Here is a 13729-nt window from a genome sequence, read left to right as displayed (position 1 = left end):
AGAATTTTTTGTATAGAAAATATAATTGAGAAATGGAATATTGTTTAGTTGATTGTAGTATCTTTTCTAGATTCTTATGTGGCTAGTCAATTATAGTATTCTTTCTAGTTTTGCATGTGGCTATTTATTTTGTTGACTAGCTCATTTATAACCAACCGTATTGTGTTCTTATACTTACTTTTCTTTATTCTCCTTTCACTATTTTTATTCTTTGATAATTATTGAATATTCTAAAGTCTCTCAAACGTTCAAACCTTCTGTAAAATCTATTGTTGTTAGAGGCGGAGCTAGGTGGGGTTCATGAGTTCGGACGAACTCACTAGTTTTTTCGTAGACCCTGTATTTGTATTAAAAAATTAAATAAATATATGTATATTAACATGTGAACCCACAAACAAAATTGATTTAGAACCCCAAACTCTTAACATTAGCTCCACCTCTGAATTTGTTGTGTGTTTATAAAAAGATCAAATTTGTTTTTGGTGTCTAATTCAAATTTCAAGTACCAAAACTAATCAACAATATTTTAATATTATTATATCTACTTATCAAATTCATTAAAACACTATTTTAATATCATCATATTTTAAAAAAAAATGAGTCATGTTTTATTATTCTAACTTTATATTATAAAATTATCATTGAAAATTTACATTATTTGCATTCTTGCTTCATAATGTCTGCATATATCTCGCCTCTCTAGACCTCATTTGTAGGATTACACTGTTTATGGTATAATTATTCAATTTATATTTGTCAACTAAAAAAAATAGGGCCTCTTTATGAAGTTTGACTTTAGGCCCCCAAACTTGTTGAGACGACCCTGATGGTTACTATAGTTAAATATCATTATAATAATAATAATAATAATAATAATACTTATTTGAAAATTGTATGGTTATGATAGTGAGATGGTGTTAAATATGTATATTAGTTATTCAGCCAAAATCCCACAATAGAACCATGAAATATATAATTGAGTTACTTGAGCTTAGCTTGTCAGATATGCAAACACAATTGAAGGAAGGAAGGAAGAAAGGCTAAGAGGGTATTTGGATTCACTTAAAAGTTGGTCAAACTTACTTTTAAATTAGTTTTCAACTTCTCGAAGTGTTTTGCAAATATAACAAAAAAGCTTAAACTAAGTTAACAAGTGTTTGACAAGGTTAAAAATAACTTAAAATAAGTCAAAAACTAAAAGTAGAACTCCTCTTACTTTTTATTTTTTAACTTAAAATCATTTCAATTCAACTTTTTATTTTTGACTTAAAAACTACATTTTAAAGTCAATCCAAACAGACTCTAAAAACATCAAAGAGAAAAGGAGGAACAAGAATCGAATTAGGTCAATTCCGATAATTTTTAAAAACTAAGCCAATTTTCTCGTAAAGTAAATGTCCGAACTTTACCTAATTTTCACTTATTTATTAATTTTTTGAATAAAATTACCAATCAACTCTTCGTAAAAATTTGTGTACCCCCCTACCCCCCCCCCCCTCCTCTTTAGTGTTCAATAGGTGTGCTAAAATAACAACAATAATTATTTGGTCTACAATAAACAAGCATATTTGAATTATTTGCTATAGAATCCAAAATAAAAAAGGATGATATCATCATATAATTTCTTAAATAAAACAAGCTAGCATATGAAATATAAGACCACAAATTTAGTTCTCATTTTTTTGCCTTCAAATTACAATATAGTAAGAGGCATGAGGCCCAACAAACTAAAGAGCAAAGTCTAGTAGTGGTCCACATAACAAATTACACATTGGATTTTATAGTTAAGCATCCATCATTAGTAAACTAGGAAATTAATGAAACCTAATTTCCATTACATGAAAAAACCAAAGAGGGTTAATATTAAAATTGAGTATATTATATAAAAAGACTTGGCCATATATTTTTTTTTAAACTACCATAAGAGATTATTAAGTTGTGATGAAGCTTGTGAATCCTCTTCATCTTGTGATGGAGAATGAACATGTCTCCCTTCATATGTTGTAATCACCATTCTTGGATCTTCTGCTAATCTTTCCACTCGTTTCTTAACTCTACAATTATCTTGTGTACATCGATAATAACTCCTACACAACAAAATATTTCTTGTCAGTGGTGGCAGAGTCGGAAATTTTCAAACTATATACCTTTACTACTATAAGGAAATTCAAAAGTTCATACATAAACAAAAGAAATTTAGTTGTACATCATTTGCAATTAGCACACTACAATTTAAGGGCGGAGGTAGAGTACTGCAAAAGGGGTTCAGATGGATTCAGTAGCTTTTACGTAGATTAAATATTTATATTTAAAAACATATCAAACATGTAAAAATATGTAAACGAGCAATGAGATTGATCCTAGTTCAAAAATCATAAACTTCAAATCTTAATTCTATCTTTGTCATTCTCGATTGTGGCTTTGTCTATTGCACCGTAAACAAATAACCTTAACAAACATAAAATTGCCAAAAAGAGATACTTAATGACTTTTTCCCCATATAAATAAGTTGTTAGTCTATATATGTGTTGATGACAAATAACAGATACTCTATACGAAACAGATGAGGTACGCAAAAACTGATCGAAGACCAAGACCTAGATGGTTCAAATATTGTCAGATTTGACTGAAAATGTTGCAACACAAACTTATTGGAAATAATGAATAGGCAGGCATAGACAGGAAATATCATTAGTGTTTTTTTTTATGTTCTTTCATGTCTATTTTCTTATCTTTGAACAGTATTTTCTTTAAATTTAGCCTTTGTTGTGACAACTGCCAAAACCTGCAAAGAGTCCCTAGTCTATACTATATATGCATATATATAAGTATATGTAGTATATTCTAATTAGATTTTGGGACAGTGACTATAATTATTTCACTTGTTCAGTATAGGACAACACGCGTATCTGCATCAAATTTATCTACAATTTATTTACAATAACATAAAAATACTAAAAATGAAGAACAAAACAAACACTAGAAATTCTAAAAAGTGTTATAAATAATGTACTCTTTTTTTTTCTTCATTTGTTGTTTGATATCCACATTAGAGTCCGATTAAATCAAAATTTGCACCGGAAAATCTTACATTCATTGGGCTTAAAACGCTCCTTAATAAAGGAAAGGGGACTCGAACCGAAACCTCTAGTTAAAGATAAAGGAGTACTTACCACTCCTAAACATCTGGTTAAGCACTCTTCACCTCCTACTCCAAAATTGTGAGTTTCACAGACCAAGAAAGTTAAAAGATAGGAACTCTCGGAGAGGATTCAAAAAAATTGTATCCAAAACCTAATGATTTGACTAATTAGGATTACTAGATTTTAACCAGTAGCGAAACTAGAATTTTCATCAAGAAAATTCAACAAATAAAGGAGTTAATCACATTTTTTACTATATATATGTAAAAATAATAATTTTGACTCCATATATGGAATGTAACTTATAAAAACTTTCAACAACGCTTATACAAAAGAGACAATTTTCACGGCTCAAATATGATACATCTAGCTACTTTAAGGGTAAAAGAACCTTTAGTCCTTTACCAATGTACTGGATAATATTAACCCTAGCATTTAAAACAAATAAAGCAAGGTAGTCCCCTAATTTTAAAACATTTTGATATATGTAATGCAATATATAGCTGTTTGTAGGACAATGTGGGGTACTTTACCTAGTACAACAAAAAGGTTTAAAAAAAATAATTTTTTTTGAGGAAATGGAAATGAAATAGTGTTACATATAGTAGTAGCAAATTGCAAACTGGCAATTGCTGGATTCATTATCACTAGTGCCAGTGCCTTTAACAACAGTGGGCTCCCTTGTGATCAAAAGTTTTTACACTCTTTTTTAAAATTAAAATGAGTTTAATTTTCATATCCTATTTTTACACTATCGAGTCAAGGAGATGACTTGTAATTGATTTAGAAAATTTCATATCTATGAGATTAAAAAAACCCCACTACAAAGGATTAAACTACATTGATAAGGGATGATCATTAATTAAATACCCTTCATAAGAATTATATAAAAAATTACTTCTCATAAATATAAATTAAATTTTGAACATTCTCAACAAAATTTTTAACTTTACTACGATATTCTATTTGTTTCTTTTTTAAGGAGAGTAACTTAATTATTTCACTACGATATTCTATTTGTTTCTTTTTTAAGGAGAGTAACTTAATTTTTTTTAGGCTAGATCAGTCTCAGACAAAATCTGAACAACAATATAACAAAGTAAACTCCTAAAGAAATTAAAGCTCAATAGTAGTAATCATTCAACAATAAAAGTTTCAATTTACTATTAACCTAAAGAGGGGATCCTCCATGGGATCCTCCCCATGTCAAACATAATTAAAGATGTAAAAGTTATCATTATTTTATTTTTTCTTTATTAACTTATTGGACTTAATTAGGGTTTTCATATAGTATAACATATATAATGCATGGTTCTTTCAAGTATTAACACTACCAAATCTTGATAATAAGTTGTTCCAAGTATTTATTTATTAACCACTTAATCATGATGTGATTCATCAATCTCTTTTTACTTGTAACAAGTAATTTTGCAATCATTTTTCAAATAATATTTCCTAATTAAAAGATGATCTGATTTAAATTCTGTAACACGCCCAAAAAGGCTATCATTTCATGAGTACCAATAGTTACAAATATTATTCAATCATTTTTTTTTTCTTTTGAGGTTAATAATAACATTTACTGTAACCCTCTCCCTAGAAATTACCTTACATACATACATACATAATATAAACAATAATATATAGTATGAAACACCTTATGTTAGTATCAAACCAATTTGATCATTCTACTCTAAATCAAAAGTCTGAAGTTCGAGCTTTAAAAATAATAATAATAATGTGAGGATTAGGATTGGGGAACTTTCCCCTTTAATAGGCACTATAAGCAATTAAATTTTTTAAAATTATTTATAAATGCTAACGGATTTTATAATGTGAATTCAATTTAGTCAAAATCACGATTATCGAACGTTCGATAAAAAAATCCCCCAAATATCAAAACCACTACTAAAGTCAATCTAATGACTAGCAAGTGAAGAGAGTGGCTAAACAATTTGTAAGTTTTTTTATTTGAAATACAAAAATGAGAGGCAAAACATTTTATCAATGAAAATGAAGGAAGAGTGTTGAAGGTTAACAAATAAAGAAGAAATATAATTAGAATGGAAAACAAAAAGTAAATTAAATGTATAATTATAATGGAAAACACAAAAAGTAAATTAAGTATTAATTAAGTACCTGGGATGTTGAGTATTTTTGACAACTTTCTGTCCATATTTTCTCCATTTATAACCATCATCCAACACATCCACATCACTCATAGTCTTGAAACAAAATCTTGGTTCTCTTACTTTTCTTCTTGATGATTTGAACTTCTTCATCTTAATTGATGAAACCCCTAAATTATGATGATCAAGATCAAATTCCCTTGATCTCTTAATAATATTGCTCCTCTCATGCACTTCTCCCCATGCCCTAAAATCCATCATACACATATTTAGTCATAACAACTAGCTATACATGCAAAAAAATAATAATTAAAAGTTTGTAAATAATCAAGGTTAAGCTATGTTATTTAACTTAGACTCTTAAAAATGATGTCGCACCCGAATCGGATTTAGATCCTCCATATTTGGGAGGATCCTCGATATTTTTGAAGAGTGTGAACAACATAGAGGCTAAAGCTATGTTGTTCAGACACCCGTATTGGATCCTTGAAAATAGAAGACTTTTGGAGAATCTAATGAACTATTTTGAAAGATCCTATATGCATCTGTCGATATTTTTGAAGAGTCTGAACAACATGAAAGGTTAAGCTATTTTATTCAGACACATGTGTTGGATCCTTCAAAATAGACGACTTTTGGAGAATTAGACAATATTTTTGGAGAGTTTGAACAATACAGAGAGAAGAAATATTAATGATTACCATGTATTTGGATTGGATTTTTGCAAGGAAAGAAGATGGGGTCCTCCAAAAATAGAAGTAGTAAGGTCCTCTTTGTGCCTTGGATCATGTGTAGATTCAATATTTAAGGAATTATGATCAAAAGAGGGAGGGATCATAGTGAGGGTTTTTAGAGTATTTTGGTTGTATCCAATAAATGGTAGAGTAGTACTTGAAGTAGTAGTACTACTACTTATGCCCATATTGTTGCAATTTGGAGGAAAAGAGAAAAATCCTAGTTGTGTTGACATATCTTGATGATCCTCAAACAAGCTTTGGCTAAACATTGCTTCTTTTTTTTTCTTTCTCTCTCTAGATCTCTCTCCCAGTGTGTGTAAAGGATGAAGAAGAAGGTGTAATATAGAAAACCAGGCAGTTTGATTTCTTATAAGAGGAATAGGACTAATATTTGGTGACACTACACCAAATGAAATAAAAAAGGTGATCTTTATAGGGATAGTTTAGGTTAAAAGAACCAAATGTCTTGGACAATGACAGAGTCAGAATTTTCACGAAAAGAAAAAATATTATGGAAGTTAATGTAGAAAGAAGTCGGGGGATTCAACAACTTCTATTTCTAATTTGATTTTTTGATGAAGGGATTGGAGTTTAAATAAACCCTTTGTGATACCGTAGCTTAGTCCATGCGCGTATATTATTAGCTTGAGAGTAGAAAGTGATCCAGAGCCAATCGAAAAGTTAGTTCATGAGAAGTAACAATACAAAGGTTAGTTCATGAGAAGTAACAATACATGTTCAAACATATAATTCAAACTTTAAATACTTTCTAGTCAAATATATATCACATTTCTTTTACTTTTTGGATTTTTACTCGATATTTATATTGGAGCTCGATTAAATTTAAATTTGCGTTGAAAAGTCTGCACTCCCTAACAAAGGTGATTTCGTACCCAAGGGACTCAAACTCGAGACCTTGTGACTAAGAATATAGAAATACTTACTACTCCACCATAAACCCGTGTCGATATATATCACATTTCTTTATGTCTAAAGATATGCTAAGTGTTGTACAATGTGTTAGTAGTACTAGTTACTACAACTTAAACTAAAGATTTGCATTTCTAAACAAAAAACAAAGTCAATTAGCTTTAAGTTGTACTGCATGTTGCAACTTTAACCAAAAAAGCAAAGGTAAATCCATGTGCCCAAATGTCAACCAAATCAGAACAGTAAGGAGAGGTGGCCGGGGGTGAGAACATGGGAACTTTTACATGTCTTAATGCTCTCTATTTGTTACTTTCTTTGCCTTTTTTGTCCAAAAAGTTGAATGACTTTTTAAATTTGTTGCATTCAAGTATCATGCATCATTTCATAAATTTTTCAAATATTTTTTCTTTATATATTATTACAACAATGAAATCTTTAGCAATGGATCCAATGATAAAAGGGCAAGGAGATGAGTACAAAATAATGAAACAGAAACTTGATACAAAGTGGAGTGAAAAAGGAGTTAATTCATGATAGGCCTATGGTCTCAAAAGGGACAAGTTCAAACACTATGTACTAATTATAGTGTATTTTCAAAACATTCAATAGTGTGATATGTATTTTGATTCAAACATTTAAACCATAATGCACTTTTAATAATTCAATTAAGACGATTTAATCTTAATAAAAATAAATAAATAATATATTTACCAATTGAACTAGAAATTGTGTAGTGTATATTAGAGGCAAATTATACATCTCTACATTTATACTTTATTTTTGCATAAATTTAGCACAATGTAACTTTAAACTGACTGATATACTCATTAAAAAAAGCGTCTAAAATTAAGATTGATAAGCGATTCCAATCACTACTGATCTCTTAGCTAGATTGTTTATTAATATAAACTAATAGGCTTTCAAAACAACTTTGATCAAGCGGTATTGAGTAACATTACTTGATTCTCTTTGTTGTATAATAATTAAGGGGCGCTCAAGCTGGTTAGCTTACCGACCTCAAAATTGAATGAATACATATATATTATTATTAGTATGTAAGTAGTACATAAACCTAGAGTATGAGTATGATATGTTTGTTTATTATGGCATCAAAAAAAGCACAAAAAATCAAGAGCAATGATAATGAATCTTGGTTGCAAATCTATACCTCTGAAGATATCATGATGATGATGAGATGAAAGATTAGGGGCCTATTTGACTTTTTGGCAGCTATATAAAAGCTTCTTGCCTTTTTTCCTCTATACTTTTTGATAAATTAATGTTACTTTTTCTAATCTAATTATTATTATTATTCCAACAAACACCACACAAGATTAGTTAATTCTCCTCAAGTTCCAAACAACCCTATAATATTGTTATGATCTCTCTTCAATTGCACACATTAATCTATGTTAACTTTGGTTTGCAAAAATGTCATCATATTCATTGATGAAACACAATTAATTTAACTTTCATTGAACAATAATGCTTTTTGATACTTGGTTTAATTTCTTGTCTCATTAATTAGTTTTAACATTGGGTCAATATCAACTTCATTTGATTGGCTAGTAATTCACTATTATACTTTTATATATATATCTACAATTGTTATCATTGCACCTCTTGTGTTTATGATTTTTGTACTAGAAAAAAGTAATCATTAAATTAAATTAAATAATGTAAGATAAATAAATAAATAAGTTTTTATATTCTATATTGTTCTAGATTAAAGAATTTCGAAATAAATTTAATGGGGTTTGTGTTGAGTTATTAAACCAGCACTAAATATACTTTATTATGACGATGTGATAGAAGAAAATATTTTTTTTCACATTAAAGAGTATAGTATTATATTTTAATTTATAAGTATGTAAAATTTCGATATTATCAAATATCAAGACCTTGTTCACGTAATTTCAACTTATATTGTGTTCAATATCAATATTGATTTTCACTATTAAAAGTATTCTGCTTTATACAAATTAATTAAAACTTCATTTGCTTATCAACTTTTAATAATAAAAATATAACGTAGTTTAAAATATTTTAAAAATCAAAATCAAATTTAATGCCTGAAAATACGCTTTTACGTTCGGGCCTTACGCTTTTATGCTCAAATTTACGTCTCAAACTTTAGGACATATACTTATAAATCTACGCCTTTTATTTTGTACCTGAAATGCTTTTTGGTATGTCCCGCTTTTGAATTTCATCAAAATAAATACTAATTAAAGATAACATACATTATATAATTCCTAAAAAGAAGTCATTTGCTTGTAAAATCATATATATTCTCCACTTTATTTGATAGAATATTATATACTTTTTAAGAAGAAGTTATTTACTTGTAAAAGTTTTATATGTATATATTCTCCACTTTTTATTTTTTATATTTTTTTATTTAATAGAAAAGAGTTTGAGAACTTTGGGAATATTTTTGTTATTTTAATTAATTACTATTCAAATAATTTATCTAGATATTATTACTCTATCTTCTGATAGAAGTAATTTATTCTCACTTAATAATTAATTTTAATAATATTTTTATTTTAAATATATTGTCTTAGCAGAATATTTCAGATGAAAAAGAACCTTGGAAAAATTAAGAAGAACTGGAATATTCCTTGGGACTTGAAATATTCTTTTTCTTTTTCTTTTTGGTTTTGGCGGTGGTATCTGTATTTCCCCCATAAAAGATGTCATATATATTTTCTCATCTCATTAAAATAAGTTGATTGATACAAAATTCAAAACAAATTTATTACGTATTTATTTTTTTGATCGATATAAATAATTATATGATAGATAAATATGTATAATAAAGTTTCATGTTCAGCATGAAAAGATTGATTTTATCATGTCACAAAGATTATAGTAAAGATTATTATTCTTTACAATTTTAAAGGTTTGAAATTGCAATATTTAATTAAAAAGAAATATAGAGATATACGATTTATCAGTGTCACATTTTAATATATTTTGATATCTTGTATACAAATAATGATTTGCTCATTTGTTAAAATTTTATAAAATTTCGATAGTTTTTCCAATTTATATAATTTTCATGTTTATAAAAACAGTAGATACAAGAGCTGGTGCAAGCACCGACCAATATATATTATACTATTTAACGTTTTCTGACACAGATAGAATTAAAAGAGTTAATCACATTTTTATATGATTTTTAGATATTTTAAGTTGTTAATTATTGTGATTTACAGTATTTTTAACGTAATTTTCAAGAGTATCAATTTATGTGGGAAACTTTGAGAGTCAATTTTTTTTTAAATATGTTTTTTAAAAATATTTTAAGTTGCTAATTATTGTATTTATAAGGTTCTTAATTAATTTAATTTTTAAATAATATATATTACTCTTTCTGCCGCAATGTGGCACATGTGAAATTTTAAAAGTTAGCCAAATTTTAATATGTTTCTTAAATATTTTTAAGTTGTTAATTATTGTGATTTATATTAATATTTACGTAATTTTTAAATAATATATGTTATTCCTTCTTTTTTTTGAGAGTTGATCACTCTTTTAATATATTTTTAAAATATTTTATTTTATTAATTATTGTAATTTATAGTATTATTTTTTAGTAATTTATAAATACATAACATATTAAAAAGAAAAATAAGATAACTAAATTAAAACGGAGAAATTATTGTTATTAAATATAAATAGATGAGAAGGGCAAATCAGTCAATTGACCGACTGATCCTAAGCTCATCTATTCACTTCTATATTATAGTCTAAAAAAACATAACTTGCTAAATTTAAACTGTAGATTTAAATAAAAAAACTTTAAACTTTATATTAATCGAATTTCATATCATAATTTTATATTACATATTTAAACGGATTCTAAAATGTCATAAATTATTATAAGGATAAAGTTATGTTGACAAGATTTGTGAAATGACAATTCCCTATATCGACCAAATTTTACACAATCCATAATCATTATTTGCCCTTGGAATACGTCTTACATAAAATTATTACAATTCTAAGTTGTTGAAAATATTGCCTCTTGCTTTCTTGTGCATATATGTGAATGTTCACCAAACTCTTGTCTTTTTTAGACAAGTTATAACTTCACAATATGTTTGCCACAACATTAAAAAAAAATAACAATTATGTCTGGTGATATATATATAATTGGTTCGCTCGATTAAGTAAGGCATCAGATGGCGGATCACGCTCCTCAAATTGAGGCGTGAACCTTTATTACTCATAAATACTAATTTTAACATGTTTTTAAGAATAGTTCAGACAGCAATATGGTATGCAATATATTGATATTTTTATAATGTAAACTTTTTTTATTTTCGAATTTGAAACCTGCAACACTTTAACGTCTCTGGGTCCTGGCTCTCTCGTAGGGAAAATAATAACTAGCGATATATGGGATTTGATGAGATAATAAGACAATGTAGCATTATTGTAGTGGCAAAAAAGTATAATTATTCTAGAAAATATGAATCTATAATGACCATGTGGTAAATTGTCAGAGGGAGTGGAAAATTATCTTATAATATTAGGGGTGTGTTCAAATAAATAGATTTTTTGAGATAATTAAGTAAAAATTATTATTTTAAAAATATTTGTATATAATTTAGATAAGATAATCTTATTAGCTCAGTTGCTTTTTTTTATATCTAAGTAAGACCACGTCAATATTATGACAAATTGACAATTCTTTTTCTATTTGGAAATCTCTTATGACTTTTAAGTCAATTCAATTTCGGAATATATAAAAAGTCTGTAAAAAAAGTAAATTAAAGAAACGTTTACAAAGTGTTCCCTCGTCACACTAAATACTTATCATCCTTATCAAAATTATTCATTCAAAAATATTTATCATTTAAAAAAAACAAAATTAAAATTAAGCAATATTTCACTAGTATCCTTTATATTAATTAATTATACAACATTTAAAAGGGGAGTATATCATTGATGAAATTCATTGATATATATGATAAATATTTATTGAAAAATGATAATATTTGTGAAATTTTATAAGACAATAAAATAAACTAATGTTTTGGATAGTGACGTAGCGCTAGCTTAAGCATGATGGAATGCTTAGCATTTTGGACGTATAGAAGAAATTCCATATAATTAAATATGTACTTTATTACATTTTTTTAAAATTAATTTTGAAAAAGAGAAAGTATATATATAATATAAAATTGAGAAATTAGAAGGGATAGTGGACAAGTCATCATTTCTTTTTTTGTCTCTCTCCAAAAATTAGAGGGGCTATCATTTTCATGCCCCCACCTCCCTACCCTACCCCCTTATCAAAAAAAATATATTAAAAATAATTAAAAAACTCCCCACATTTTGGTATAGTATTAGTTCAAATATTTATGTTTCTTAATTGGCTTCACATTTTAAAAAAGGTTAATCACACACCCAAATGAAGTAAAAAAATTGATTTAGTTAAATCACCAATTATGAAAAACCCATAAATGTGATGGGTGAACCATGACAATTATAGATAGGGGATATGAAATACATAAGAGGAAATTTTAGGTTTAGCATACATAAAAATCATATTTGTATGCTATAGTTATAGTTTGTATAATTGCGCTCCATAGCAAATTTTATGTTTCCTATGACTATTAATCTGTATATTTTGATATACATATACATAAAAATATGTATTTGTATATTTCGGTATACAAACTAAAACATAGTAATTGTATATAAACAAAATTACTACATATATACAACACATATGTATCCTGAATGAGTCTATTTATATATTTCGGTATAAAAATGGGTCCTGCAATTAATTTTTATACAACACATATGTATATCGAATGGGTCTATTTGTATATTTCGGTATATAAATGAAATGACGAAAAACATGGAATGTTTGCTGCGAATTACAAATAAAATAAACTATGACTATAGCATGTAATTTGAATTAATAGTTTGTTATTTCATACAATTTTTCCAATACATAATGAGCTTATTATAATGATTAAATAGTTTAATATAGCTAAGTTAAAAGATAATTAAGTATAAAATGTTCAATAATTAATGACAAAATAATTCCATATGTCCTAAATTAGCCACTAACGTTTAATTCTTAAGGGCCAATTTCTTAATCACCATAGCAAAATTTTTTGGCATGAATAAATTAGTCATTACAACTTAGAAAAAGAGTATTAATTACTGCTCCTTTTATCTTATTTTATGTAAAGGTTTTATTGTATGAGAAGTCAAACAATTTTTTTAATTATAATATTCTTAATTTTTAAGAAATATTTTGAATTGTTATCTATGTTGATTTGATTTTTTTAAAAATAATTTTCAAATATGTAAATTAATTTATTTTATTTTATATGTGAATATCAAATATTTTGCCCACATACTTCAAAATAGCCCTTCATAAATTGGGACAAATAAAAATAAACTACTAACTATTATTCAGTAACATTCTTAGAATCTAATCCTTTTGAAGCATCAATAGTTATAGTTATGCTACACCAATCTTATCGTTTCATCGCTTCAATTTTTTATTTTTTTAAAAAATATATGAAAACTTGTTAAACTTGTTCATGATATTTGGGAGTATATGAAAACTAGAACCTTTATTTCAAGTGACTATTTATTAGTGGGTGTCACTGTAGGAAGTGGTAGACAATTTTTTGCTTCGAGAAGTGCTTGTTTTTAGCCATCTAATTGACTTACTTGGATGATCGATCATATGTGGGTCAAAATATTACATTGTGGAATATAAAAATGTAGTCATTTTGTAAAAGAAGAAAATGTC

The 13729-nt window shown here is 27.0% G+C and overlaps 1 protein-coding gene across 1 annotated transcript; it reads right to left on the bottom strand.

Annotated features, from left to right (window-relative positions):
* Positions 1-1644: 1644 nt before the first annotated feature.
* On the bottom strand, positions 1645-6310 carry LOC125812655 (probable WRKY transcription factor 13). The gene is made up of 3 exons (XM_049492146.1): positions 5974-6310; positions 5283-5519; positions 1645-2087 (listed from the first exon to the last, which is right to left on the bottom strand). The coding sequence occupies exons 1-3, from the start codon at positions 6276-6278 to the stop codon at positions 1916-1918; spliced, it is 714 nt and encodes a 237-aa protein (XP_049348103.1). The 5' UTR covers positions 6279-6310; the 3' UTR covers positions 1645-1915.
* Between the last annotated feature and the right edge of the window lie 7419 nt (positions 6311-13729).

The sequence above is a fragment of the Solanum verrucosum genome, unplaced genomic scaffold, assembly GCF_900185275.1.
Source record: "Solanum verrucosum unplaced genomic scaffold, falcon-dt-bn FXZP01000275.1, whole genome shotgun sequence".
NCBI classification, from domain to species: Eukaryota; Viridiplantae; Streptophyta; class Magnoliopsida; order Solanales; family Solanaceae; genus Solanum; species Solanum verrucosum.
The sequence above is the reverse complement of the archived record's forward strand: the minus strand, read 5'-3'. Positions and strand labels throughout refer to the sequence as shown.